General features: G+C 42.8%; 1 protein-coding gene across 2 annotated transcripts in view; it reads right to left on the reverse strand.

Moving 5' to 3' along the window:
* Positions 1 to 724: 724 nt before the first annotated feature.
* The window catches only part of LOC126251364 (BTB/POZ domain-containing protein 1-like), a 469,703-nt gene continuing 445,189 nt past the window's right edge, over positions 725 to 25,238 (reverse strand). For both annotated transcript variants that reach the window (XM_049951743.1, XM_049951742.1), the window contains 4 exons: positions 16,228 to 16,329; positions 11,720 to 11,920; positions 8,496 to 8,698; positions 725 to 5,575 (listed from right to left, as the gene is read on the reverse strand). In XM_049951743.1, coding sequence (XP_049807700.1) covers positions 4,845 to 5,575; positions 8,496 to 8,698; positions 11,720 to 11,920; positions 16,228 to 16,268 — 1,176 coding nt within the window. In that variant the 5' untranslated portion in view covers positions 16,269 to 16,329 and the 3' untranslated portion in view covers positions 725 to 4,844. The remainder of the gene's footprint in view (positions 5,576 to 8,495; positions 8,699 to 11,719; positions 11,921 to 16,227; positions 16,330 to 25,238) is intronic.

Here is a 25,238-nt window from a genome sequence, read left to right on the forward strand (position 1 = left end):
ACCGTAACCGGTTACTGCCTTCCTTGACTGCCAGGTCTCAAGTGGTGTTAGGCATTTGTAAGAAAATCCTCAAATTTGATCCTAGCGGGATCGGATTAAAGTTGATGGAAACGTCACTATTGAAAATTCAATGGGTTTTTGCACTACTCTGGAGAGTATTATTTGAAATTGAGTACACATGTGGAAGACACTCTAAAATACTGAGAATCATTGTACCATTCACAATTCGACAGTGTAATTTCCTGTGAAATGAAACTGTAATTTTATTTATCCTTCTTGGGATATGGTACACTATTGCTATTAAAAGAATCGACATCTGGCATGTTGTATATGAGTGATACTCCTGGTTGTGTATTGTTATACTTTAAACTTCCTCTGTTCAATGTTGTTGAGGAAGATTTCATCTTTTATGATTATAATGCTGATGGAACTGATGTCAGCAGTTCGTATTAAAGACAGAAGAAACTTTTGAAAACACTAATTTGTTATTTAGATAAGGCTGCATTTGACTTTGTATACTCTTTCTGTATGACATATACTTAAAACAAAATAATTGTAAAGTTATTTCAACTGGCAATCAGCAGAATTAAAAAAGTTCGAAGTAGTATGTACGAAAAAAACTGTATGTTATACTGTGTCAGAGTAATGAAAACTAATTTTTAGAAACAATGGATTTTTTAATCAGATCATTGTTTAGTTTATTCACTGAATTAAAGATGGCAAATAAGTGAAAAAGTTTTATTTTACTGAATAATTTATACATTTTCCATGTATTGCAATTGTCTAGTTTGGTTTTTTCTTAGACGCTGTCTCCAGAATTGCCTCATTACATACGTCATGGTATGCCACAGCACATAACTTGTAGTAGTGAGATATAACGAATTAATAAAGGTAGAAGTTAGTTTATACGCAGAACGCGTTTTACACTCTAAAATTTGAAATCTATTATACCATAAGCATTTTGCCTTTAATACAAGAGGTATCATTAGTTGGTATTCTGAAATATTACAAAGTTTTTGGTTGAAGACGTATTAATAGCAAATTTAAGCATATCTTGTAAATAAAGTGAAATATCCCGTAAATAAAGTGAGGTGATACAGTTAGGTCTACAGTCCCGATGATTTTAGAGTTTTCACTTCATGTGGCCACAGATTACCTGAAGATACCATTCAACTTCACGTAAAAAATCAGGCTATGAACTGTTTTAAATCTATAACTAACACAAATAAAACAAAAACGATATAATATTTCAGACCATCCACTGACGAGGCTATCGCATTTTAGGCACAAAAAGTATGGTGTAATAAATTTCAACATTAAAGTACACAAAGAGAATTATGTTTGCAAAATACTCTTCATACAGCCATTGTGACACGTGGCCACTCGAACAGAGTTGATTTAATCAACTATTCAATGAATCATATTTTGTATGAAGTACTGATTCTGATAAATATTGCAGTAACCAAGAATTCTGCTTCAATCTAAACAAAAACCAACACTGATTCTAGTAAGATTTACAGTCTGTGCTGCAGAATTTTTTAATCATTTTCTAGGTTAAAAAAAATAAAAATAGCAGGTTCAACATTTATTACATCAATAAGACATTCATAATATTTTGCTCTTTAGCATTATATATTCTACTATAAATATGGCATGGGAGTCTAATATTTTCTATTTTCCCTCATAGAGGGTGTGGACTAGCATTAATTACAGGAGAATCAAACACAAATTTACAAGAAAAGTAGTACATATTTTAAGTTTGTTTCTCCTGTTGTGTTCTCCATTTAAACAGTTTGGGTCTATACAGGTACCACATATAAATTACAAAATCATAAAACAATGGTTTGCCTATTTGGTGCAAGCATTTTAGGCAGTGTAATATTTGGGCAGGAGTTGCAACAATATTTTGTTTATATCTTAAAAACATTGAACGATGTTCTTTGAAAGAGAGGAACTACTCAACAAATCATCAAATTTGACCTGACTGAAATAGGTGAAGACACAAGTTGGCTGCGAATAATGTACAAAAATACAATTTTGTTCTCAAATTTGGACATTGCAAGTATTTGTCAGGTCATCATTCGACACAAAAATACAATTTACGCATAGTTTCTCTGATTACTGGTTCACTAAAATATAAATTACCAATATCATGTAGTGATCATCAATTATTCAACAATCATAATATAACAATCTATACTGTTGAACTCTTGCTGTAGGTATGTGGCCTGTTTCACATATTTTGCTCACAGTACAATATGACTAAAAACGTAAAATTCGCAACAATCATTGACATTCCTAAAACACAAAGCACCACCAATTCTTCAGCAAGAGTCACAAGAATTTATCAATAAACAGTTGACAGGTGCAAACAAGTTCTATAATAGAGTAACATTTCTTTATTGTAAGCATTAAATGGTAACATATAAAGCCTAATGCAGACGAAAGCATTATCTGAAGTACTTTAATCACAGCTCCAAATGGCATTTAAAATATACATTTATTGTTATGATGCGAAGTTGTACTCAGTAAATAAAGGCGAGTAAGGAATTTTGTAACGCTGTGCATCAATTACATTGCAGCAACCATTACAAAATACGGAGATATAATTACATCTGAGAGTAAATCAGCTCTCCAAAAGCATTGAGGGAGTAGTGAAAATAGTAATTTTCGAATAACTAACATTCGTGCCACGGCATTATGGCAGTTAATTGAAATGCACACTGTAATAATCAAGACAATATAAAAAAAATAATTTCTTTTGTATAGATCTTTTGAAGGACATAACTTCAAAATATGATTGGATAATTATCTTTCTGTCATTTCAGTTTGTGTACATACATTATGACAGAAGCCCAAGAAATGAATTTCTTCTGTTCAATAGCGATTGCTTGTTGCTATTGTAGTTCTTAGCCACACAGTTATTAAATTATTAGCTACAAACTTTTATTTTGTGTGAATGATCAGTGCCTATTGCTGTAGATACTACATATAACAATCATTTCATAAAACTGAAATATATACTTTTAAAAATGCCGAATCGATTTATGAAAGCAAGGAATCTTCATGAAGGTATAAGGCATGGGAACTAAATAATACGAAACTGTCGAGATTAACAGACGGAAGCCGCCTTCACCCGACGGGTGGACTAGAAAGTCAACCGGAAATAACGACACAGAGAATACGATCTTGACGAGTGCATGAGATCATTTGTGTGGCGACATGAGTGTGTGAGTTCGCCTGCTAGGGGCAGCTTTGTTAGGAAAGTGTACACTATGTGATCAAAAGTATTTGGACAATGTTGAAGAAAATATATCGCGAACTTCATGTAACCGGGGGACTAAAGTAAGGGCGAGATAGCTTCATCTGCTTGTTTGCGCCATACGCCGATGTGTCGGAAGAGTGTTGCAAGATTGATCTTACGGTTTATTTATTGCCTACGAACGGAGACAAACTTGGAAGTTAGACTGAGTGCATCAAAGCGACAGATCTCCCATCTCATTACACTGTACTGTAGGGGAGTGGTATCACTGCAGCACTTCATCTGCCCACTACTCTACTGCGAGCTGATGGAACATTTACGGGATTCTTCGAGACACAGGTTACATTCCGGTGTACACAGATCAATGGAAGATTTATTAACGGGTGTCTCACTGGATGACGGACTTTCTGCGTATTATTACGATTACTGTCGTAAGTGACTTCTTGAGGTGCAGTAGAGCGAACTGTTGAAATTAAGACGGTGGGGGCATGGGGGCAGCTGGCGAGATGTATAAGTCAGTCGTCAAAATAACAAACAGAAAAAATGGGATTATCAGTCTGGTTAGAAATCACATTATGTCTCATACCAATGCCACCCGAAACTATCGGAAATTAGATAGATCCACAACAGTAGCTACCACTACTGAAGTTCTTTGCAGAGACTGTATAACAGTGATATAATTCAGTTTAATTCTGTCCTCTTTTTGACAATCTAAGATCGACTCGAAGCGATAGATAAACAGGGTGTTTCAAGGTCTTTGCATCAGAGGTCTAGGGTGATACATCACGTCAAGGGGAACAACTTCTGTCAGAGAGAAAATGTTCGCTGACGCTTAAGAGTGATGGTAGACGTCATTTTATATTGGTTATGCCCCAGCGAGGTGGCAGAGAGTAGTCAATCTGTGGCGCGCGAACGCCTTGTGTGTTGCCTATAATCCAGTCATTTGCTCCGTATGAATGGGAGTAGGCCAAACGAAATTAAAGTTCCTCATTAGCTTCTAAACTTTCGAGAAAGTGTTCTTAAGGTTTTCTTGTTGAAAATCACTCTTTCAGTAAACTGGGGTGTATAGTACACAGCGCATCTGGTTAACAGGTTCAGCTTTCGGTGAAATCTCGTCGTCCGAGGGATGACGAATGCCGAAGGATGTCTAAAGTGACCGGGAAGTGACAGCGAATATGTTATCTGTGACAAAAGTTGTTCCCGATGACGAGATCTACCAAACCGTAGAGGTTTGATTCGAAGAGGTTTGATTCTAATTGACTGGGATAACTAGGACAACAATTTTTGGTATATATCGATACTTTTGATCACGTAGTGTCTCTTGAAAGACACACTGCACAGACGACACTACAGCTCTCAAGTTGTAATTTACAATGTTTGGAACTCTCGACGAGGGAAACTGCGTCACACGAAGTAGTTCAGTCTATACTGCACTCGTCTGTCGTTCTGCAGCCACTCCTCATTTACAAAGAGGAGCTTCGACTCCTTCTGGCTGCCAGTGTCGCTTGTCCCAGGAACTTCAGTGAAGAAGCACGAAGGAAGAGTGAGTCCGCCCAGCGAGGCACTCCAAAAGGGCGTCGTCTCAGTCGAGTATGCACGACAGGCAGCTGAGGAAGTAGAAGGAGAAGCCGTCGGCGTCCGCCTCCTTGCCCTTGTGCTTCTTGTCCTTCTTGGCAGTCTTCTTCCTCTGCAGGCAGCCGGTGGCGGTGGCGCCCGCGTGGCGCCCCACGGGGCTGGAGCTCTTGCGCCTGCTCCGGCCGCCGCCCACCCTCGGGGCGGACATCTTGTCCAGGTGGGCCTCCAGGTGCTTGGGCGGCGGCCCCGCGGGCGGCGCCCCCGGCCGGTTGATGCGGTCCAGGAAGAAGACGGCGTCCTCCCCGGAGATGAGGCCGCTGCGCATCGGCCCGTCGACGAAGTCCTGCAGCGACATGAAGGGGTAGCGCACGGCGTACAGCAGCGCGTCGCCCGCCTCGTCGCGCAGGTCGTCGGCGCACAGTGGCCGCTGCGAGCAGAGGCAGCGGCAGCGCGCCCAGCGCACCACCGCGGCGAACAGCAGCGCCTCCGACGAGGGCGCGAAGGAGTCCCGCGTCACCAGCTCGAGCAGCTCGTCGCGCGACAGGTCCTCCAGCTGCTCCAGCGACAGCACGTCGTCGGCGCGCTCGTCGCAGAACTGCAGGCAGCGCCGCCGCAGCGCCGCGTAGCCCGCCACGACCGCTTCGAGCCCGGCCGCCTGCTCTGCCTCCGCCGCCAGCGACGTCTGCTCGTCGCCGTCTGACGGCGGCGCGGAGGGCGCCCACTCGTCACCCTCCGGGGCTGCACAATCGTAACAGTCACGGTCAGCTCAATAGTCTTTACTTTTAACAAACGCAAAGAATACTGCCAGAGGAACGTAGGCAACTGAGCATCACAGCAGAGGTTGAAAATACCACTTCAGGTTTGAGAGTTTTTTAATTTTTTTTAATTTTTGAGTGCTTAGACCACGACCGGTTTCGGGCTAATACATGCCCATCATCAGGTGTGACAACTTTTGGCTGTGACCACGAACGCCGCGATAGAGAGTAGCGGACGTGGTGTACCACCAAAGAGCGAACACTGCTCCTACTTGTGGTACACCGCGTCCTATACTCTCCATCGTGGCGCTCGGGCTCACAGCCCAAAATTATCACACCTGATGATGGGCATGTATTAGCCCGAAACTGTTATTGGTAAAAAAAAAGCCTTACAACTGAAGCGGTAGTTTCAACCTCTACTTTAACAAACACAGTGTATGCAGACCACGTAACGGAGTCGGCGCTGCAGACTTACGCTGTACGTTGCTTAGAGCCGGCTCCGCAATGTTAATGTTTTGGGGGTATCTAACATACTCCCAAAACATTATCAGACTACTGTTTACTATTGCTTCTTGTTCTTAATTTCTGTCGAGTGCGCGCAACTGTTGTTTTAAGCTTACAGTGCTTTCGAGAAGAATACAGCCTCACGAACACATTTCAAGACGTCTTTCTGCTTTTAAATGCACATTTCATTCAGTAACTTGACGCGTTTCGCCTCTTTAACGTAACGTTATTTAACGTTATTTTTGTTACTCGTTTCGAATAATCAAAAAAAGTAGTACAAGGGTCCATAATTAAACTTCCAGTTTCAAAACGCTATAGAAAGAGAACCGCTGTTCGGAACGATGTCAAAACTAAGCAGCAAAGTATTGATACAGGAGGAACATCATGGAAAAAAATGTTAATGAAAATTTGACCAATAGATGGCGCTGTAAGTGTCAGAATATGCACACCAGCAAACACGCGGCTCAGGGATGCTCCTCAGTTGCATCCGCGACGTCCAACATGACTGTGTCCATCAAGGATCGCGCTGCTGGCACTGCTCTTTTACAAGAACGTTGACTGTGCACCAGTAGCCCTGCAGAAGTTCCGGGCACTCTAGGGTATGAAAAAAGACAATGGTCCGAAGTTTGCTAAAGCTAGTAATCTTTCTGTTCTTCATAGAGTGGAAAAGGGAATCTATATGAACATTCTAGAAAAGATGGAGATCCGCATACAGCTTACAAAAATCGAAACAATGTTTTAAACGAACACACCGAAATTTGAAATAAAGAACCTACTTTGACAAAACTATTTTCATGTACAGATAATCCAGAACAAAAGGCAATCCTAAATTTTACATTCGATAACAATAAAAGTCGACGTTAATAATAAAAAATCTCTGACACAAAAATAGGTCACGTCAATTGCACAGTTACACCATAAATGTAACAAAGTAACAACAAGCAAACAACATTAAAGTCTTCGTAAATGCAGGTAAATAGTGTTCACATACACCCATATCCACACACACACACACACATATATATATATATATATATATATATATATATATATATATATATATATATATAAGCTTCGTTGACAGTATCCATCATACACAGTATACGTATATTTAACTCTGTTAATACTGTTTCGTGGAATGTAGCACTTTTCGACATGTTCCAGCGTTATCTGTAAGTTATTTCATTTTCTGTACGTTAGTTTACAGTTACTTATCGGGGGAAGAGCAATATTTAGCTATTGTCGTATCGGTATATTGTGCGCAATAGTGTACGAGTAACTGAAATGTCAATTTTAATGTGGAATGGTTGCGTCCGCAAAATTTTTAACTAGTCGTGTAGCGTGGGTTATTTTTCCAAATGGATGAAGCTGCAATGTTTTTTTTTTCTTTGGGTGGTTTATTACCAAGTTAAATTCAGCTAAAGGTTGTGAAGGTATGAGTCGAGACTATCCTCCCATATTCATAGTTTAAGAAATAGATGGCAGTGATCAAATGTCGAATTTATTGAAAATTTTCCACACGAAGACAATCCAAAACTTCTAGGAGAACTATGAAGAAGTTTGTTAACAGGCAATGTTCTGTCCTTGGTCACAAATGGAAATAGAACGAGACAGAAATTATAAAAGGCAGAGAAATAATTCATTTTGATTGAAAACTGCAAAATTTTATATGCAGTCTGCGAAGTGCTGAATAGGTCGCTGAGGAAAACGTCATTGACTGGATGTAAGCTGACTTTATTAGTCCAATATTATGCGTTTCGGACATTGCTCTCATCAGATATCCAGGAACATCAGGCTACACATAGATACAAAAGTTACATGTTGCATTCATGTGCACCATGATGTTCTAGGATATCTGATGATGGTAATGTCGAAACGTGTAAGACTGGAATAATAAAGTCATTACAATGAAATGAATACCTTAGCTGCATACAGGCTTTTCTGCAGATTCCCGTAAGAGTTCGGGCACTGTTTGTGCATCTGCACAGAAGAAGATGGTCAAATGGCCGGTGAGCCTTAACTATATATATATATATATATATATATATATATATATATATATATATATATATATATATAAAGATGGTATCTGTTCTTTAGGACATGTCCGAAAGAACGAATACCATCTTCATATATATAATAAAGTCAGTTTGTTTCTAGTGAATTCCTTTTTCCTTAGCGACCTATAGCATTTTGCAGAATGCACATGCCTTCGAACCTGGTTGCGTGTACCTTTCGCGACTCCATGTAGCAGCTATGTTGCAATATTTTACTTTCATCACATGGATAAAACAGTACAACACACTCTGAATTCTAAGCAGTTACGATCTTTTAAGTGTGGCTCCCCGGCGGTCGAGGCATAGGTACTGGAATAAGCCGTAGCTTGCGTGACAACTGACCTGCCTTCGTGACGCAGCCGAAGCTGTCGCAGTAGACGCGAACGTTGGAGAAGACTTCGAGCACGCAGGAGGTGTCGAGACTGGCGGCCAGATGTTGGGTGCAGAGCAGCTGCAGCCCGTGGCACTGGTACTTGTGCGCCGCGTACAGAGTCGCCAGCGCCGTCTGCACCGTGGGCAGCTGCACCGACTCCTGGTACAGGAACCTAAGCACACAGCCAGCAGCATCCGCAGTTAGCGACAGGCGTACATTTAGCTAAGCACACGCAGCAGCAATAGTCGATGGCACTGGGACACGTGCACTGCGCGCTGTGTCATCGGCAGATGCGCCGGCTTTGCTAGAGGTGCCTAAACAACGTGCCGGAATCATCCGCAGTTAGATAAGACTCCAGAAAACTATGAACATTCCGCAAGCGTTTCCTCGGCGTGAGAGGAGGAGGGGAGTCAATAATACACTGGTCAAAAGACTTAGGGGACATCATTTTGGGCGTCTGCAGTACTGTATTGAGCATTAATTGAGGACCGCTTATGTTACCAAATTATACCTTTACCTTTCACAAATTAAGTTCACAAGAAAACATCATTACATCCTCGATGGTTTTTATAAAAAGAAATGAAATGTCCGACAGGTGCCGAAAATAAAGTGCAATCAATCATTAATCCCTTCAGCCTGGGTGGTCTTCATTGGACTTTGAGAGCTTCAGTAACGTGTACGCCCTACGTGAGCATTTATCAGCGCATGACACCTACGTAGCACGCTCTGCATAAGTCTACATATGTTGCCCTGTGGTATCCGTTCCCATTCTTCAATGAGAGCCCTTGGGACTCCTAGGAGAGCCTGTGGTGGAACAGGACGAGCACAAACACGTCTGCACGTCCCACATACGCACGATGGAGCTTAGGTCGGGTCATTCCATTACTTCAATTTCAAGGCTTTGCAAGACATCGCTGCTGACTCCCACCGCATGGATCCTGGCATTACGAGCAATACACGACCACCACCTGATGCACCAACCACCACATCGCCCAACAGGATCTGTTCTATGTACTGCCTGGCAGTAAGCCGACCATGAATAACGACAGTCTGTATGGCTGACACCACTGAAGTCTCCCTACAGTATCATACAATCTTGGAAATCTGTCGATTTCCAGGACAACTTTTAGCAGGTACTGCTCAACACAGGTCCCCGCACACGAACATGGTTCAAATGGTTCAAATGGCTCTGAGCACAATGGGACTCAACTGCTGTGGTCATAAGTCCCCTAGAACTTAGAACTACTTAAACCTAACTAACCTAAGGACATCACACACATCCATGCCCGAGGCAGGATTCGAACCTGCGACCGTAGCGGTCGTGCGGTTCCAGACTGTAGCGCCTTTAACCGCTCGGCCACTCCGGCCGGCACACGAACATGGCCATCATCTTGCGTCAGAGGATATCTGGACTCAGCTGTGAATAATGCGTTTCGCCAGTGACGAAGCTGCCAGTTGACATGGGAACGGCGGAACTGAAGACCAGCTGCAAAGTGTTCTAGTGTCTGGTGGCATACTTGAACAAGACATCTGGGTCGTAAGGTCCTTTTTCGTAACCTGTTTGTTACAGTCTGACTCTAGTCGGACACAGCGACTCCAGTGGCCCTTCTGAGATAGTTTTGCAGTGCTCTGGCAGTGTCCGTACGACGCCGCAACGCAGAGATGGGGAGATGTCGGTTTTCACGTAGGGTCGTAATGCGTCAGCGATCTTTCCAGCCCACCATGAGTTCTAACCTGTCTCCCTGTAGCGTATCCACAAGCTGTGGATGACACACGGAGAAGCATTGGAGGAACGAGACCGAAAGTCCATCCTTTTTGGATCAAGCACATCGCCCTTGTAACTTACACTGCATTGCATGTGTTTGGTTGAGTACAACTTCCACATATTGTTAACTGCCATCTGCGTAACTCACTAGAAAATACTGGCACACCGGTAGTCACTTCCTTCTGAGGGGACACCTCACGTTGTAGTGCGTAACACAGACAAATAGACGACGAATGATTTTAATTGTTATCTACATTGAAAGCGAAGATCTCAAGTCATGCTTTAAGACCACAGGTACTGGCTGTAACAAAACAGATTTAACATAACAGATGTTAATAAATGCGTTCCCCTAATTCTTTTGAACAGTGTATTACCGACAGTGGAGGCATAACACATGCAGATGACTCAAACCATTATGAACACCTGCTTGATGTCCGCCTGCTTAGCTCACTAGTAACGTACTTGCCTACAATGCAGCGGACCTGGGTTCGATTCCAGGCTGGATTAGAGATTTTCTCCGCCCGTGGATTGGGTGTTGTGTTTTGCTCATCATCATCTCATCATCACCGATGCCCAAGTCGCCAAATGTAGCGTCACCTGGAATAAGACTTCCACCCGGCGGCCGAACTTTCCCGGATGGGACGTCACGGCCAACGATGCCACACGATCGTTTGATTTCATTTATCTGCTTAATAGGAGCAGTTCTACGTGATATACGTTCGACAAATGCTTGGTAATTTTATGAAGGTACGTGCGATGAAATGTCTATGCAAAGATCACGTAGTTCCCGTAAATTACAGGCCGGTAGTGTGTGATAGCAGAAATGGCGCCCAATAGTGCTCCAGATGTGTTCCATCAGGTTGAGATCACACGAATTTGTTGGCAAAAACGTCAACGTGAGTTCACTATCTTGCTCTTAAAATCACTGTAGTATGATTGTGACACAGGCAGTTATCCTGCTGGGAGATGCCATCGTCGCCGGCGTAGAAATCAAGCGCGAGGTGATGCAGGTAGCACAAAAGAAAAAAAAAAAAAAAACCATGAGATGTCGTGGGCTAGGGCCTCCCGTCGGGTAGACCGGTCGCCTGGTGTAAGTGTTTCGAGTTGACGCCACTTCGGCGACTTGCGCGTCGATAGGGATGATACAACGATGACAACACAACACCCAGTCCCTCAGGGGGGAAAATCTCCGACCCAGCCGGGAATCGAACCCGGGTCCCTTTGCACAGCATTCGGCCGCACTGACCACTCAGCTATCGAGGCGGACGCCTAAAGTAATATTTACATAGTCCACAGCTGTCACTGTGCCTTCTATTTCTATCACAGGGTAATGGAAGCCCAGTTAAATGCCCCCATAGCACAATACTGCCCCCAATGACTTGCGGTCATTGTGCAGAGCACCGCTGCGAGAGAGAGTTTGCGGCTCACCTGAGCAGGTTGGCGAAGCCCCTCCACGGGACGTCCGGCACGGTGACGGAGTGTCCGCAGGCGAGCGGGCCCTCGAACATGCAGCGGAAGACGGGGTTGGCGGCGGCCAGCACGCTGCGGTGGCCCGGCACGCGGCACCCGTCCGGCCCCACCAGGAACGTCACGTCGCTGTCCGCCTCGTTCGGCAGCGTCGACTCGCACCTGCCGCAGAGGCAACACCCACACCGTCACCACGCCGCTCTCCGCAGGGCGCGTCGCTGCAGCAAGGACGAGCTTAGGCAAAGGTACCGCGCATGCTCCAGAAACTCGATCTGTTCCGTTAGGGCTAATCAGATGTACGGGCCTAATAACACCATCCACTGGCCCCCTACTCGGAGTGGTTCGAAGCGAAAGTGAAGCTACTTATAGTGCAAGATTTATGAAAAATAAGCTTACTGGAGAAAATACACTCAAAGGAAAAAAAGAAAAAAGCGACGCACCCCGAAGGAATTATCTGAACGAAACAAAAATCGGTAGATTTGGTGTACATGAACAGATAAACAAATTATTACAATTTCAAAAAAAACTGGATAACTTATTTAAGAGAAAGAGCTTAACAAATTGAGAATCTTCCCGAAGGAAATCGTACCAAATTCTGTCCAACTGGCGCGTTAGACCGTCAAAATCCCGAGCTGGTTGGAAGGCACAACCGATAATGTTCCAAACGTTCTCAATTGGGGAGAGATCCGCCGGCCTTGCTGGCGAAAATTGGCTCTGGCATCAGGAAGACCAGCAGTACAAACTTTCACCGTATGCGGGCGGGCATTAACTTGCTCAAGTGTAGACCCAAAACAGGATTGCCATGAAGGGCAACAAAACGGGGCTTAGAACTTCACCGACGCACCCCTGTGCTGTAAGGGTGCCTCAGATAAGACCCAAAGGAGAGCTGCTATGGCACCTCAGACCACCACTTGTTACTGTCGGACCGTGTGGCGGGCTGCAGTCGGGCTGGTATCCCACCGCTGTCTGCGGCGTCCATAGACTCATCTTCGGCCTGAAATCTCATTGAATGGATTAGAACCGTCTTCAGTGATGAGTCCCACTTCGAACGGACTCCCGGTGAACAGCAAAGACGTGTCTGGAGACGCCACGGACAGTGCTGGGGTACCAGCCTGACTGTCGCCCGCCATACGGCCTAACAGCTAGGAATAAAGTCCTGAGGTGGCATTTCTTTTCATGGCAGGACACCTTTGGTTGTCACCCACTACACCCTTACAGCACAGCGGTACGTCGACTATATTCAACACTCCATTTTGTTGACTTTCATGACAAGCCATCCTGGGCTCACATTTCAGCTAGATAACACCCCCTTCCCCCCCTCCCACACACGGCGAGAGTTTCTACTGCTTCTCTTTACGCTTGCCAAACACTACCTTGGGCAGCAAGGTCGCCAGATGTCTCCTCAACTGAGAACGTTTGGAGCATTATGTGCAGGACCCTCCAACTATTTCCGGATTCTGATCATCTAACGTGCCAATTGGACAGAATTTGGCACGATATCCCTCAAGAGGACATGCAACAACTCTGTCAATCGATGCCACGCCGAATAACAGCTTGCACAAGGGGCACAACTGGACCAATGCATTACTGAAGTGCTGAATTCGTTAAGTTGCTTCTCTTGAATAAATCGTCCAATTTTTCTGAAATTTCGCCCTGCTTCCCCCGTCGGAGGTTCGAGTCTTCCCTCGGGCATGGGTGTGTGTGTCGTCCTTAGCGTAAGTTAGTGTAAGTTAGATTAAGAAGTGTGTAAGCTTAGGGACCGATTACCCGAGTTTGGTCCCAAAAGACCTTACCACAAATTTCCAATTTTCTGGTATTTTAACCATTTGTTTGTCTATACATCACATCTGCCGATTTCCGTCCCATTCGAATAATTCCTTAGTGGTGCATCGTTTTCTCTTTTTGTCGTAGAATGTGTTAGTTATCCCTAAAAAATACATTGCTGACTTCGGAGCGCATCACCAACGGTAGTAATTATCACCTATAATAAGTAAAGTAATGTAATTAAATTTTGGTTTTATTTGCAACTATACGTCTGCGGTCCTGTTATGCATTGGAATCCTCAGCGCTACAGCACAGTAGCACGCCGCTGAATGAGGCTAAATCCTGTGCAGTTGACGAAATAGACACAGGCTGCGCAAGAAGCAGGCGATTCCGATGTGTAGCGAGACTGCAGGCGTGTGATTGCAAATAAAACTAAAATTTAATTGCATTACTTTACTTTTCCCAAGGTGATAAGTAAAACTTAACACTTTGTAGATAGCGTATAACTGTTTCTAGACAGTCATGTTATGAAACGTTCCCTTAGAAAAATTTTTGAATGACTGTGCTGATAAACCTCTTACATTATTTGCTTTTAAAACAGCTGAGCAAAACTGAACGTACTCAGACATTACTCTCTTTACTTATTCTGATCAACACTAAACTGACACACAACATTTTTAGCGCAACGCAATCTGACTTTTAATAATCCCTACAAAAGAATGGCCCTGATTAGCAATAACCTATACCTTTCGTGAAAATCTTCGTTACTCAAACTACTGCAATACAGCGAGCGCCACTACTGCCAGCTAAATAAAAGATTCAAACTACTGAAGGGACTAACTGCTGATAGGCATAGTTAGCAAATGAAAGATTTTGATGAAGAACAAACAATGTATTTACCTTAATAGTGTTCAAAAGTCATAATAAATATATCAGTTCATTACATCCAGTCTTACAAATTTACTGTCTCTGATGGACACACGTCCAGATCATCCGATCTCAAAGCTCCGCCATCTCTCTCCCCACATCCACCACTGCTGGCGGCTCACCTCCAACTGCGCAACGCTACGTGCTGTTAACAGCCAACTGCTCAACACTACAATAGCATATATTACAACAATGACAACCAGCCACAGACTGCACACAGCACAGCCAGTGATTTTCATACAGAGCGCTACGTTGCGTTACCAGTATAAAAACCTAAACAGCCTACTTACAATGTCACCATTTACCACTCTTATAAGTCACGGCAGTGGAAGTGTGTAGTTTGTTCCTAACGTCGTGAAAGAGGGCTTCGTACTCCCGGGTGGGCTGAAGACGCTAGAAGTCGGTTCACTTAGGAGCCACGAGTGTTTTATGTTTGGCCGCTGCCAACATTGGCGATACAGTACCTATATGTACCGTAGTTGAATCAGGTTACTGTAGCGCCTTACCGAGCCAAACCAATAGGCACGTGTGTATTGCCAGAGGAAATCGCGGCTTGGTCCCTCCACCCAGCTACTCTCCTCCCGGCTGTCTGTGTGTTGAGCTTCGGTAGGCGCAGCTTTGTTCCTCCGCTGCCCGCACGCACCCCTTGAAAACTCGGTCAGGACGCCGTGAACAGGCTATATGCGCTACTCAGTTGTATCGAATCGGCGCTCTAAAATGGATCGATGTGGAGACACGACGGAGCTATCGAGTCTGGACGTGCCCATTACCACAACACAAATGAATTTGCTCTATTTGTTGCTACATCAGCGAAGGCTGTCCGACTTCTGCTCACAGCTGTGTAACAGGACGTAACAACGCGGTCGTGAGGAGACCAGAGACTAGTGTCACACCGTGTCAATCACAGCCGGTTTCAAACTCACCAGGAACTGTCGCTGTCAGTGGACGCAGGTACACAGGTACCACTTTCCGAGCGAACACTGCAACGGGAACTGCATGAACCGGGCACTTGGAGCTGCGTGCCACACAAAAGGCAGTTGATTTCAGCGGTATATGTCTTAGCTGCATGTCTTCAGTGAGCCAAAGAACACAGAGACTAGTCAGTATCTGATTGAAGGTGTATAGTCTGGTCCGATGACTCACGATTTTTCTTTTTCGAAAGATGCAACACGTCGATATCTCGGATGGCCCAATGAGGCGTTTAACCTACATTGTGTACAGGTTGTAATTCTAAAGGGACGTGGTTCCGTGATGTTTTGGCGTGTTCTCATACCATGTCTTGAGCCCATGCATTGATGTTACCATCAACATCAACAGAGATGTATATTTTACCATTCTCGCACATCAAGTGTTGCCCTTTCTTCTACATCTTTATGATGAGCATGTTGTGGACACTTCCGTCCTCTACGATGGCAACAAGATTGCACGGAAAACGTTCCTAGCGTGTTGAATACGTAGGCATCCTGTCGCAACCCGACTGCTCCGCTAAATCACCCGATCTTAATACCATACTTGGAAAGAACGGGTGAAGCGTAGCTATCAACAGTCCCGCAATTTGGTGGTTCTAAAGGTTCATCAGTGCGTGCTTTCAGCTCGATACGGCATGTACGGGTGCTTAACTTGCGGAGAGTGAGCATGTGCGAAGAATGATGAAACTGATGTGAAAGAACATATTTAAGTCTACTAATTGCTACTAGGCACACTTTGTAACAATTACGCTTTCTGAGTAACATTCCAACGGTACGATGCCTTCGATTACTGCGGATGCAAAAACTTACCTCTTAGCCAGAAGAGGTGTTGTTGAAATGGCGGAACACATCTTGCTTGTAAGAAATTTTGCTTCAGTCCTTGCTGGGTGATTCACGTAACGATGTAGCTTTCTGTAACGAAAAAGGAGAACAAATCGGTAAAACAATTACATGGCAGGAAAAGTACAAATCATAAAATAAACGGAATATGTATGTTAGTTGGCCACCAGCAGATTTCGTTGTCAACTTTTAAGAACAAGAGAGTCTCTGAAAAGGATATTTTCTTGTAATGCTGTTTCTCTTGCAGAAAAATGTAATTGTTGCTCGTATTTCTCAAATAAAATTTTTATTTGGTTACTAACCAGATACGATTCATTTGATTCTGTTGGGCATCTTCACTTGCCTATAAAGATACAAAAGAAGTAACTGTTTGTTTGAATATAAATTTTTGAGAAATGAAGTGTTTCATGGCAGCACGTTTAGGTTACATTAACATTTACAATCCAGCTTTTGTAAGTAATGTAAACATTAAAGTAATCTAAAAGTGCTGTCATGAAACACTACATATCCCAAAAATATAACAGTTATGGTCCGGCAAACAATATTCTCTTTTATTCAAACTTTTATCCATTATGGATGTGGAACGCTGCCACTGTCATGAATAAAGGTTTCCAGAAATTACTGCAAAAAGTCGCCTTTTGTTTTATACTTCAGTTTTTATTTTTCATTACGCTTTGCAAAACGCAAATAAAAATTCACAAAATTCACAAATTTAGGCTCGGGTAACAACTTCCATGTGCTTTACAAAACGAAAAAAAGTTTTATTTACTTTTTGTAGAGGACGTGAAATGGCTTACATGTTTCGTTTTTACGTTTCGCTTCAGCTACACGACCTCCACAATACTGCAATCATGCAATAAATATGCACCATCTGATGATGAATCGCTAGGCGATTTGAAAGCGATAATGGGAAATAAAAATTGAAGAATAAAGCAAAAGTTGACTGGTTACAGTTATTTCTGGAAACCTTTATTCTCTTTTATTTCTTTGCAGGCCACTAAAGATGCCAAATACAGTTAGGTGAAACATGTCTGGTTAAAAATCATAATGATAATGATAATAATAACAATAATAATAGCTACAATAGTAACAGTAATAACAGTAGCTAATAATAATAATAATAATGATAATGATAATAACAACAATTATTTGTTTCCAAGGTAATCGACACTGAAAATATTTATGTTTATCTTGAGAAACGAAATACTTCTAGATGTAGTAAGTAAAATAGAAGTAATTTAAAGGGTGATTTTAAAAGCGTAATTCTTTGCTAAATAGTCTTATTGGAAGTGCTATCTTCTTTTCGTCTTCTGGACTCTGAAAAGGTTCCCTCCGCAACTTTCAAGGGGACTTAATCCTTAAAGTGCAACATAAATCAACACCAGACTGCATTTTTGCACGTTCACTACCGACAACGACGTTAAGTGTTGGAAATGTTCAGAGCCAACGGGCTTTCGGACTGTGATGTGGAGTTTTCAACTGACAAGGACTCACTATATCTGACTGGAACCGTTTCTTCTCAGTTTGACGAGCTTAATGAGAACATTTGTCCACCTACACCTGCTACATGAGTCGCATATGCTACACAACATTGTTCGTTGCTTGTTTAGTTGACCAGTGAGTCTGCTGACTAAGTGGCAAAGTCGTTTCGATCTTGTTGTGTGAGTCGATTCACTTCTAAGTCCTTAGTGGGAAAAAGAATACCCATGTAAAAAAAAAAAAAATCTGTTATAGGCGAAGGAACACGTATCATGAGAATAATATCCGATACTTGCACGAAAATACAACGATCGCATTATAAACATGTTGTCTTTGAACGCACCCTTCTTTGAAACGCATAATATTTTTAACTAATATACGCCTTGTTTCTGTGTATTTTCAGGCGTCGTCATATAGTAATAGTATTCCGTACAGATGTTGGTCTCTTGCCGTAAGCGAACCACTGTTGGCAACGTACTGATTATTGTGAACTTTGAGTTCTACGGTTACACATGCTAAAGCAACGTACAGTACGGCGGAAAGAAGTTAACGGCAGAGGACGTATAATATGTAATTAGCTAGTAACTAAGTAGAACAATAGCAGGAAAATTCGCACTGATAACACTTCAGAATATAACTAAGTTAGGTACCCCGTACCACCGACACACTGTACAGTAACTGACTACATCACATAATATTTTAGTTTGTGTAACCATAGAACTCAATAATCACAATAATCAGTAAGTTTCCAACAGAGGTTTTGTGCGTAGTAAGAGACTAACATTTGTTCATAATAAGATTACTATATTTATTTAATGACGAAGCCTCAAAATACATAGAAGCCAGAAGCATATTAGTTAAAAACTTTTGACGCTACAGGCAAAGATAACAGTTTCTAGTGGGATATATATATATATATATATATATATATATATATATATATATATATATATATATATTGAAAGACAGAAAAACGCTATAATAAAGCTACTAACACTACAACCGAGGAGTACAAGAACAGAGACTTTTCTTTCAGTGTTTCTAATTGTTCCTTCAGATCTTTTGTTTACGCACTAAACATTATTGTCAACGAAGCGATAAAAATCAACAGATCAAGACTCTGAAATCATTTAAAGTCATTCAGATACGCGATTCACATTTTTACTTTCCGTATGACACGCAATGAAATAACTTGTACAAAGAACTATAGCCCCAAAGTTTTCGACAGATTTCATACTCTGTCTCTGATGTCCTTCCTTTTTTTAACCAATATGCCACCCTTCCTCCATAGAAGTGCTAGTAATATGGTATATTGTTGTCTGAGCTATTATTCAACGACAACGCCGAAATGCGATTGCAATCTTTAATATTTTGGTACAACAAAATATAAATTCTCCCAGAACATCGACAATTGAAGTTATGGGGAAAAAATATTTCATCAGTTGTTCTTCGGCGCAAGCAAGTTGTCCACATGAGATACGCGTTTAGCTGGAACGTGAAAGTAAAGGCCTACGGCATGAATGGTTGGGAGACGCTGAAGCACAGGTTCAGCCGCGTAATTGGAAAGGTATTCCCTGTCTTCTGCTCCCGCAGTAACTTTCCCTCCTCCAAGTACGATAGTTGTGTGAGTAAATGTGTCTGTTAAATGTGGACGACTGTAATGGTGCGCGAAGTCAGTCCACCGATCTGAGCTTCCAGTTATAAGGAAGCGGTCACCGGCGGGGCGGGCGTGACCTCGGTCAGTGACGATGTGCGAATTACGTCACAGCCGCCCCTGGCACCACTTAGCCGGCTCGTTTCCGCGTCTCCGTGAAACAGATATCGCCGTTGTGCCTGCGGAAAATATCCTGTGTAGGTCGAGCTTCGCGTCAACTCCGTATTGTGCCTCAGCACTGATTCAGAGAAGGCAGACTGAAGCACTGTCGAGAAGGGCTGTGATGACTGAGAATGTTAATTTCCAAGGGGTACTGAAGCTGTGCCATACTGAACAGCTTAAGAAGGAACTTTTGAGTATATTTCTCTAAATAAACCACAAACTATCATGTTATTTACAAGTTTCATTTCTTCTGTATGAAGTACGGCAATATAATTTTATTTTTGTTCGCTACTATAACATCTATATAAAAACTCCGCTCGCCACACGACGGTGTGTCGCGGAGGGAACTTCTGGCACTACTGTCTCATCCCTCCTTCCCTGTTCCATTCGCAAATGGGGTGTGCGAAGAATGGCTGTCGGTAAACCTCTGTATCAGCTCTAATTTCTCGTATTTTCTCGTGGTGGTCAGTTCGCCAAACGTATGTGGAAGGTATTAACGTGCTGACCGATTCTTCCCGGAATGCACTCTCTCGGAGTTCCAATAGTGAGCTACTCCGCGATGTACAACTTGTAACGCTTTCGCGGCGACTCAACGACTCTGTGACGAAACGCATTGCTCTTAGTTGGATGTTCTTTTTCTCTCCTATTAGTCTTACGCCGTAAAGGTCCCAGAGTGGTGGTAATATAAAACCTACTCGTCATTAATTTCACCTTTCTCCGATTTACTCTCAATTCATATCCTGTACTCATTGCACTGTTCACTCCATTCAGCACGCCCTGTACACTGAGGTGACAACAGTCAGGAAATCCCTGCTAATATCGAGTCGGACCTCCTTTTGCCCGACGTAGTGCAGCAATTGACGTAGCATGGATTCAACAACTGACCTCTCGATTATGTTATCTCCCACAAATGTTTGATGGAATTAATGTCACACATTCTCTCGAATTCTCCAGAATGTTCTTCAAAGCAATCACGAACAGTCGTGATCCGGTACGTGGCACATTGTCATTCATAAAAATGAAATCCATGAATGGCTGAAAATGGTCACCAAGTAGCCGAACATAAACATTTCCAGTCCGTTATCGGTTCAGAAGGACCAAAGAACCCAGCCATTCCATGTAAACAAAGCCCACGCCAATATGCAGTCAGCTCCACCTTGCACAGTGACTTGTTGACAACTTTGATCCACGGCTCCTTGGGGCCTGCACGACACTCGAACCCTACCGTCAGCTCTTACCAGTTGGAATCGGGACTCATCTGATGAAGCCATGGTTATCCAGTCGTCTAGGGTCCAACCGGTGCCCACGAGCCCAGGAGATGCGCTGCAGGTGATGTCGTGCTGTCAGCAAAGGAACTCCCGTCGGTTTACTCTGCCATAGCCCCTTGACGCCAAATTTCGCCGCTCTGTCCTAACGGTTACGTCCGTCGTACGTCCCACATTGATTTCTGCAGCTATTTCACGCAATGTTGCTTGTCTATTAGCATTGATAACTCTATGCTAACGCCGCTGCTCTCGGACGTGAAGTTGTTCGTCGTGAGAGGTAATGCCTGAAATCTGGTTTTCTCGACACACTCTTGACACTGTGGATTTCACAACATTGAATTCCGTAACGATTTCCAAAACTGAATATCTCATGCGTCTAGTTCCAATTACCATTAAAAGCCTGTTATTCCCGTCGTGCAGCTCTAATGACGTCGGAAACGTTTTCACATGAATCGCCCGAGTATAAACGACAGTACTGCCCTTTAGTGACTTGCGATACAACCAACATCTGTAGGCTTATACTATCATGTCGCTATCCCACGACTTCTGTCATCCCTGTGTAATTCTTCTTGAGTTTCACTACGGACTACTGCGTCATCAATTAATCTTGTCATTGACATCATTTCATACTTCGCATTAAAAATAAAAAATAAAACATGCCCAACAGCTGATCACCTGGGAATTGCTAAAATCTATATCGCATTCCTTCTTAACTGTCACTAGTCTCTAGAATCAAATCTGGCAAGAGTTGCGTGGGTCGTTGCTAATAGCTGTAGGGAAAAAAAAAAAAAAAAAAAAAAAAAAAAAAAAAAAAAAAAAAAAAGCTCTGAGCACTATGGGACTTAACTTCTGAGGTCATCAGTCCCCTAGAACTTAGAACTACTTAAACCTAACTAACCTAAGGACATCACACACATCCATGTCCGAGGCAGGATTCGAACCTGCAACCGTAGCGATCGCGTGGTTCCAGACTGAAGCGCCTAGAACCGCTCGGCCACACCGGCCGGCAGCCGTAGGCAGTCAGAAAATAGATTAATAACACGTTTTGTTGAAGTCTATAATCTTTAAAAGCTGTTTCTACTTTTATGACATCTAATAAATTATTGCATCAGTTCAACAACCGTTCTCGTGAGAGAGTACAGGCTGTTTAATTGCACAAGAGTATGTCTCCGCGTGAATGAAGACAGAAACGTAGAATGATTTCTAACGTCCCCATCGAAATTAAAAATTAGCCTTGGCACCAGTTTTAAGTTGCGGCTCATGCGGTTGCCAGTAGTGTCTCCCTGGTGGAGCTAGGTCGTTCTCTTCCTTATTATGTTGGAGATATGACTTCTCCCGCAAATGCGAGAACATCCTGAAAACAGGGCCTAGAACCTGCATGTATTAACCATGAGCTGCTTCCACGATCAAGAGTGAAATGTGCATGTAGCATATTTGGCTAGGAGTCCCTCCTGAGGAGTTCGACCGCCTGGTGCAAATCTTTTTATTTTACGCCACCTCGGCGCCTTGCGCGTCGATGATGACGAGGACAACACATACACACAATCTCGAACGACGAAAATCCTCGCCTCGGCTGGGAATCGAACCCAGGGCCCCGTGATCGACAGTCAGCAATGCTAACCAGAAGAGCACGTCCTGCTGACACCTGAATGATAAAAAGTTTTCGATGGTGCTGAGCCACAGTCATACAGTATTTTTTGAAAGAACACACCGTCATTTGCCTGTAAATTACAATATTTTTCTTCGGCTTTCACGCCATTATCGACTACAATGTTCTCAGACAATTAACGCCATTTTGCTGTGTACTGTGCAGGATGGAAAATACAAAACTCAGCACATTTGTTTAGCGCTGCTATATATGATACGAAATTAATGTCTTGTAGTAATACAGGACAACGTTGTACAAGAACGTTATATCTAGCGAAATCAGCCCAAAGCAAGTAAACGTAAGACTAGCACATGCCTTTAAAATATGCTATTCTTATGTTTACCTGCTTTGGGCACATTTCGCTATGTATGACGTGCTTGTACAAGAGTGTCTTATATTCCTATAAGAGATTAATTTTGTAACATTCATATCAAAGTTATGCAAATGTGTTGAAATGTGTATTTGTCATCCCGCACAGTACACAGCAAAATGATGTTGATAGTCTAAAACCACTGTTCTCGATAATGGCTTGAAAGCCGAAATCTAGATTATACAGGAGAAAAAATTAATAATATACAGTCAAGCGGCGGTGTATTACTTATTTAAAAAGAAAAACCTCGAATGATAGATCGGCCGCTAAGCCTTATGGATTTCGCATTGCACCACTGGCCTCCAAGATCGTCTGCTCTCAAGGTATGTATAAAAGACTCTATCCATGTGGCTGCCCTTCCAATAATTTTGCGTGATCTGCGTCGCCGGATGGCAACAGCAGTAAATGCAGAGGCTCAAGACATGCTCGCGAAAGTATGGGACGAGTTTGACTATCATCTGGATGTTTGCCATGCGTTCGGTGGAGGACATATTGAACATTTGTAAAGTCAAGTGAAAACTTTGATCCTAAACGAAGTTACAAACAGTACCCAAAGGTTGTACATACGTGCGTGCATGTGAAAGATATACCCTCGTAAAAGCAGGTGGTTCTTTTGACCATAAAAACTTTACGGCCTAATGCGTAAGTTGAAATTTCCTTCATGTTTTTATCTTCCTTCACGTGTAAGATATAGTTTTGTGAAGTCGGATGTGTCGTTTTGAAACACTCTGTTCTATACTAACTGAAACCCTGCGAATTAGGACCGATCGGGGTGGCGCAGCGGTTCGCACACGGGACTCGCATTTGGGAAGACGACGGTTCAAATCCGCGTTCGGCTATTCTGGTTTAGGGTCTCCGCGATTTCCCTAAATCGCTCCAGGAAAAGGCCGGGTTGGATTCTTTGAAAGGGCAAGGTCGACTTCCTTCTCCATCCTTGAAATATTTCCAGCCTGTCCTTCGTCTCTAATGCCGCGTTGTCGACGGGGCGTTAAACTCTAATCTTCCTATCTTCCTTCCTTTGGCAATTAGGTTTAAAAACATTGCATTATTGTCGGAAACTGAATACGGCAGAGACATGCACGTGTTCGTGTCGTGATCTATCCTGGTCCTTTATCTCTACGCACCAGGCGTATCTTACTGCATGAAATACAGTAGTGTGTCCATCGTTGCACATATTATCCGATGCAAAACACACTGCTAATCTGCGGATTCTTGATCGGAAATTAGAGGATGAAGGAGGAAAAAAGTGGGGACGGGCTATTACCGAGGTTGTGAGGATCTCACCGTCAGTGTCCGGCATTGTTTTCTATCGCAGTGACGAGTGGCGTGTAAAACTGGTTACCGCCTGGAATAACAATGCGGAACTGTATCCGAAGGCTTTCCGGGATCAAGAAGCACGGCATTGACAGGGTAGGAATCAAAGCCGTGAGCCTAGTTACCTTGAGTTTTTTAAACTTTTAGCAATCCTTGTTGGGTACTTACAGAGTCTAATTTACGTTTCACGAAACAGGAGGAGCAAATGCATGACGATTTTTTTTCCTGTATGGTCCAGCGTGATGTAGTAGCGTGGATCAAACCTCCACATTTTTAAATTTACATTCAGTCGTGCCTTCTATGGTGAACTGCATATTACGGATGTAATAAGACTATGACTTACATTAGCAGAGAAGTTTGGACACTGAGAGCCTTTCGAACTATCATGCATACGTGACGCATAAAATTCCTACGGGAATACCAAAGTTAAACTTCAACAGGTTGCAGTATGATGAGTATAGTGCATTATTTACTAGCTACACTGATAACGTTCGTATGTTTATTTCGTGCAACTTCGGCGCTTGTGAAAGTAATTTGTTTTAATTGCAAGTATTTTTAAAATTTACTTTAGACGCTGTTCACATCCTAAATAAAGTAATAATGCATATTACCAGCAAAACAGAGAAATTATTAAACCATAAAACCAGAAGGAAAGCATAAAGCTTACGTCATTGATTGTCAACGTTCAACGTTTCAAACCAAGTTAAGTTACACTGCTACCGCATACTTCATGTTATCATGAACTATAGTGACAGGTCCTATGGGTTGGACGCTGAATTGAAGAAAATACCGCTTGGAGGTACAGTACATTGCAAACTAACGCTGCGTCGATCGAAGTCTACAGTTCGTCGAACTCTTGGAAGGCATTAATTGATCATATACATGCGGTCATTGACATACGTGTTGATGTAGAGCAAAGAAGTGATCTTAAGTAGCCGTCGAAATTCAATACTGTGAGTGATTGGATATCATCTGTTTGGAATACAGTATAATGCCCAATAATGAGTCCAGTAAGAACGACATCTTTTCACTCACTACAACTTTCCCGATATTATGATAGCATCAAAACTAACCGCTATTCACAGTTAC

The sequence above is a fragment of the Schistocerca nitens genome, chromosome 4 (assembly GCF_023898315.1).
Source record: "Schistocerca nitens isolate TAMUIC-IGC-003100 chromosome 4, iqSchNite1.1, whole genome shotgun sequence".
Classification (NCBI taxonomy): Eukaryota; Metazoa; Arthropoda; class Insecta; order Orthoptera; family Acrididae; genus Schistocerca; species Schistocerca nitens.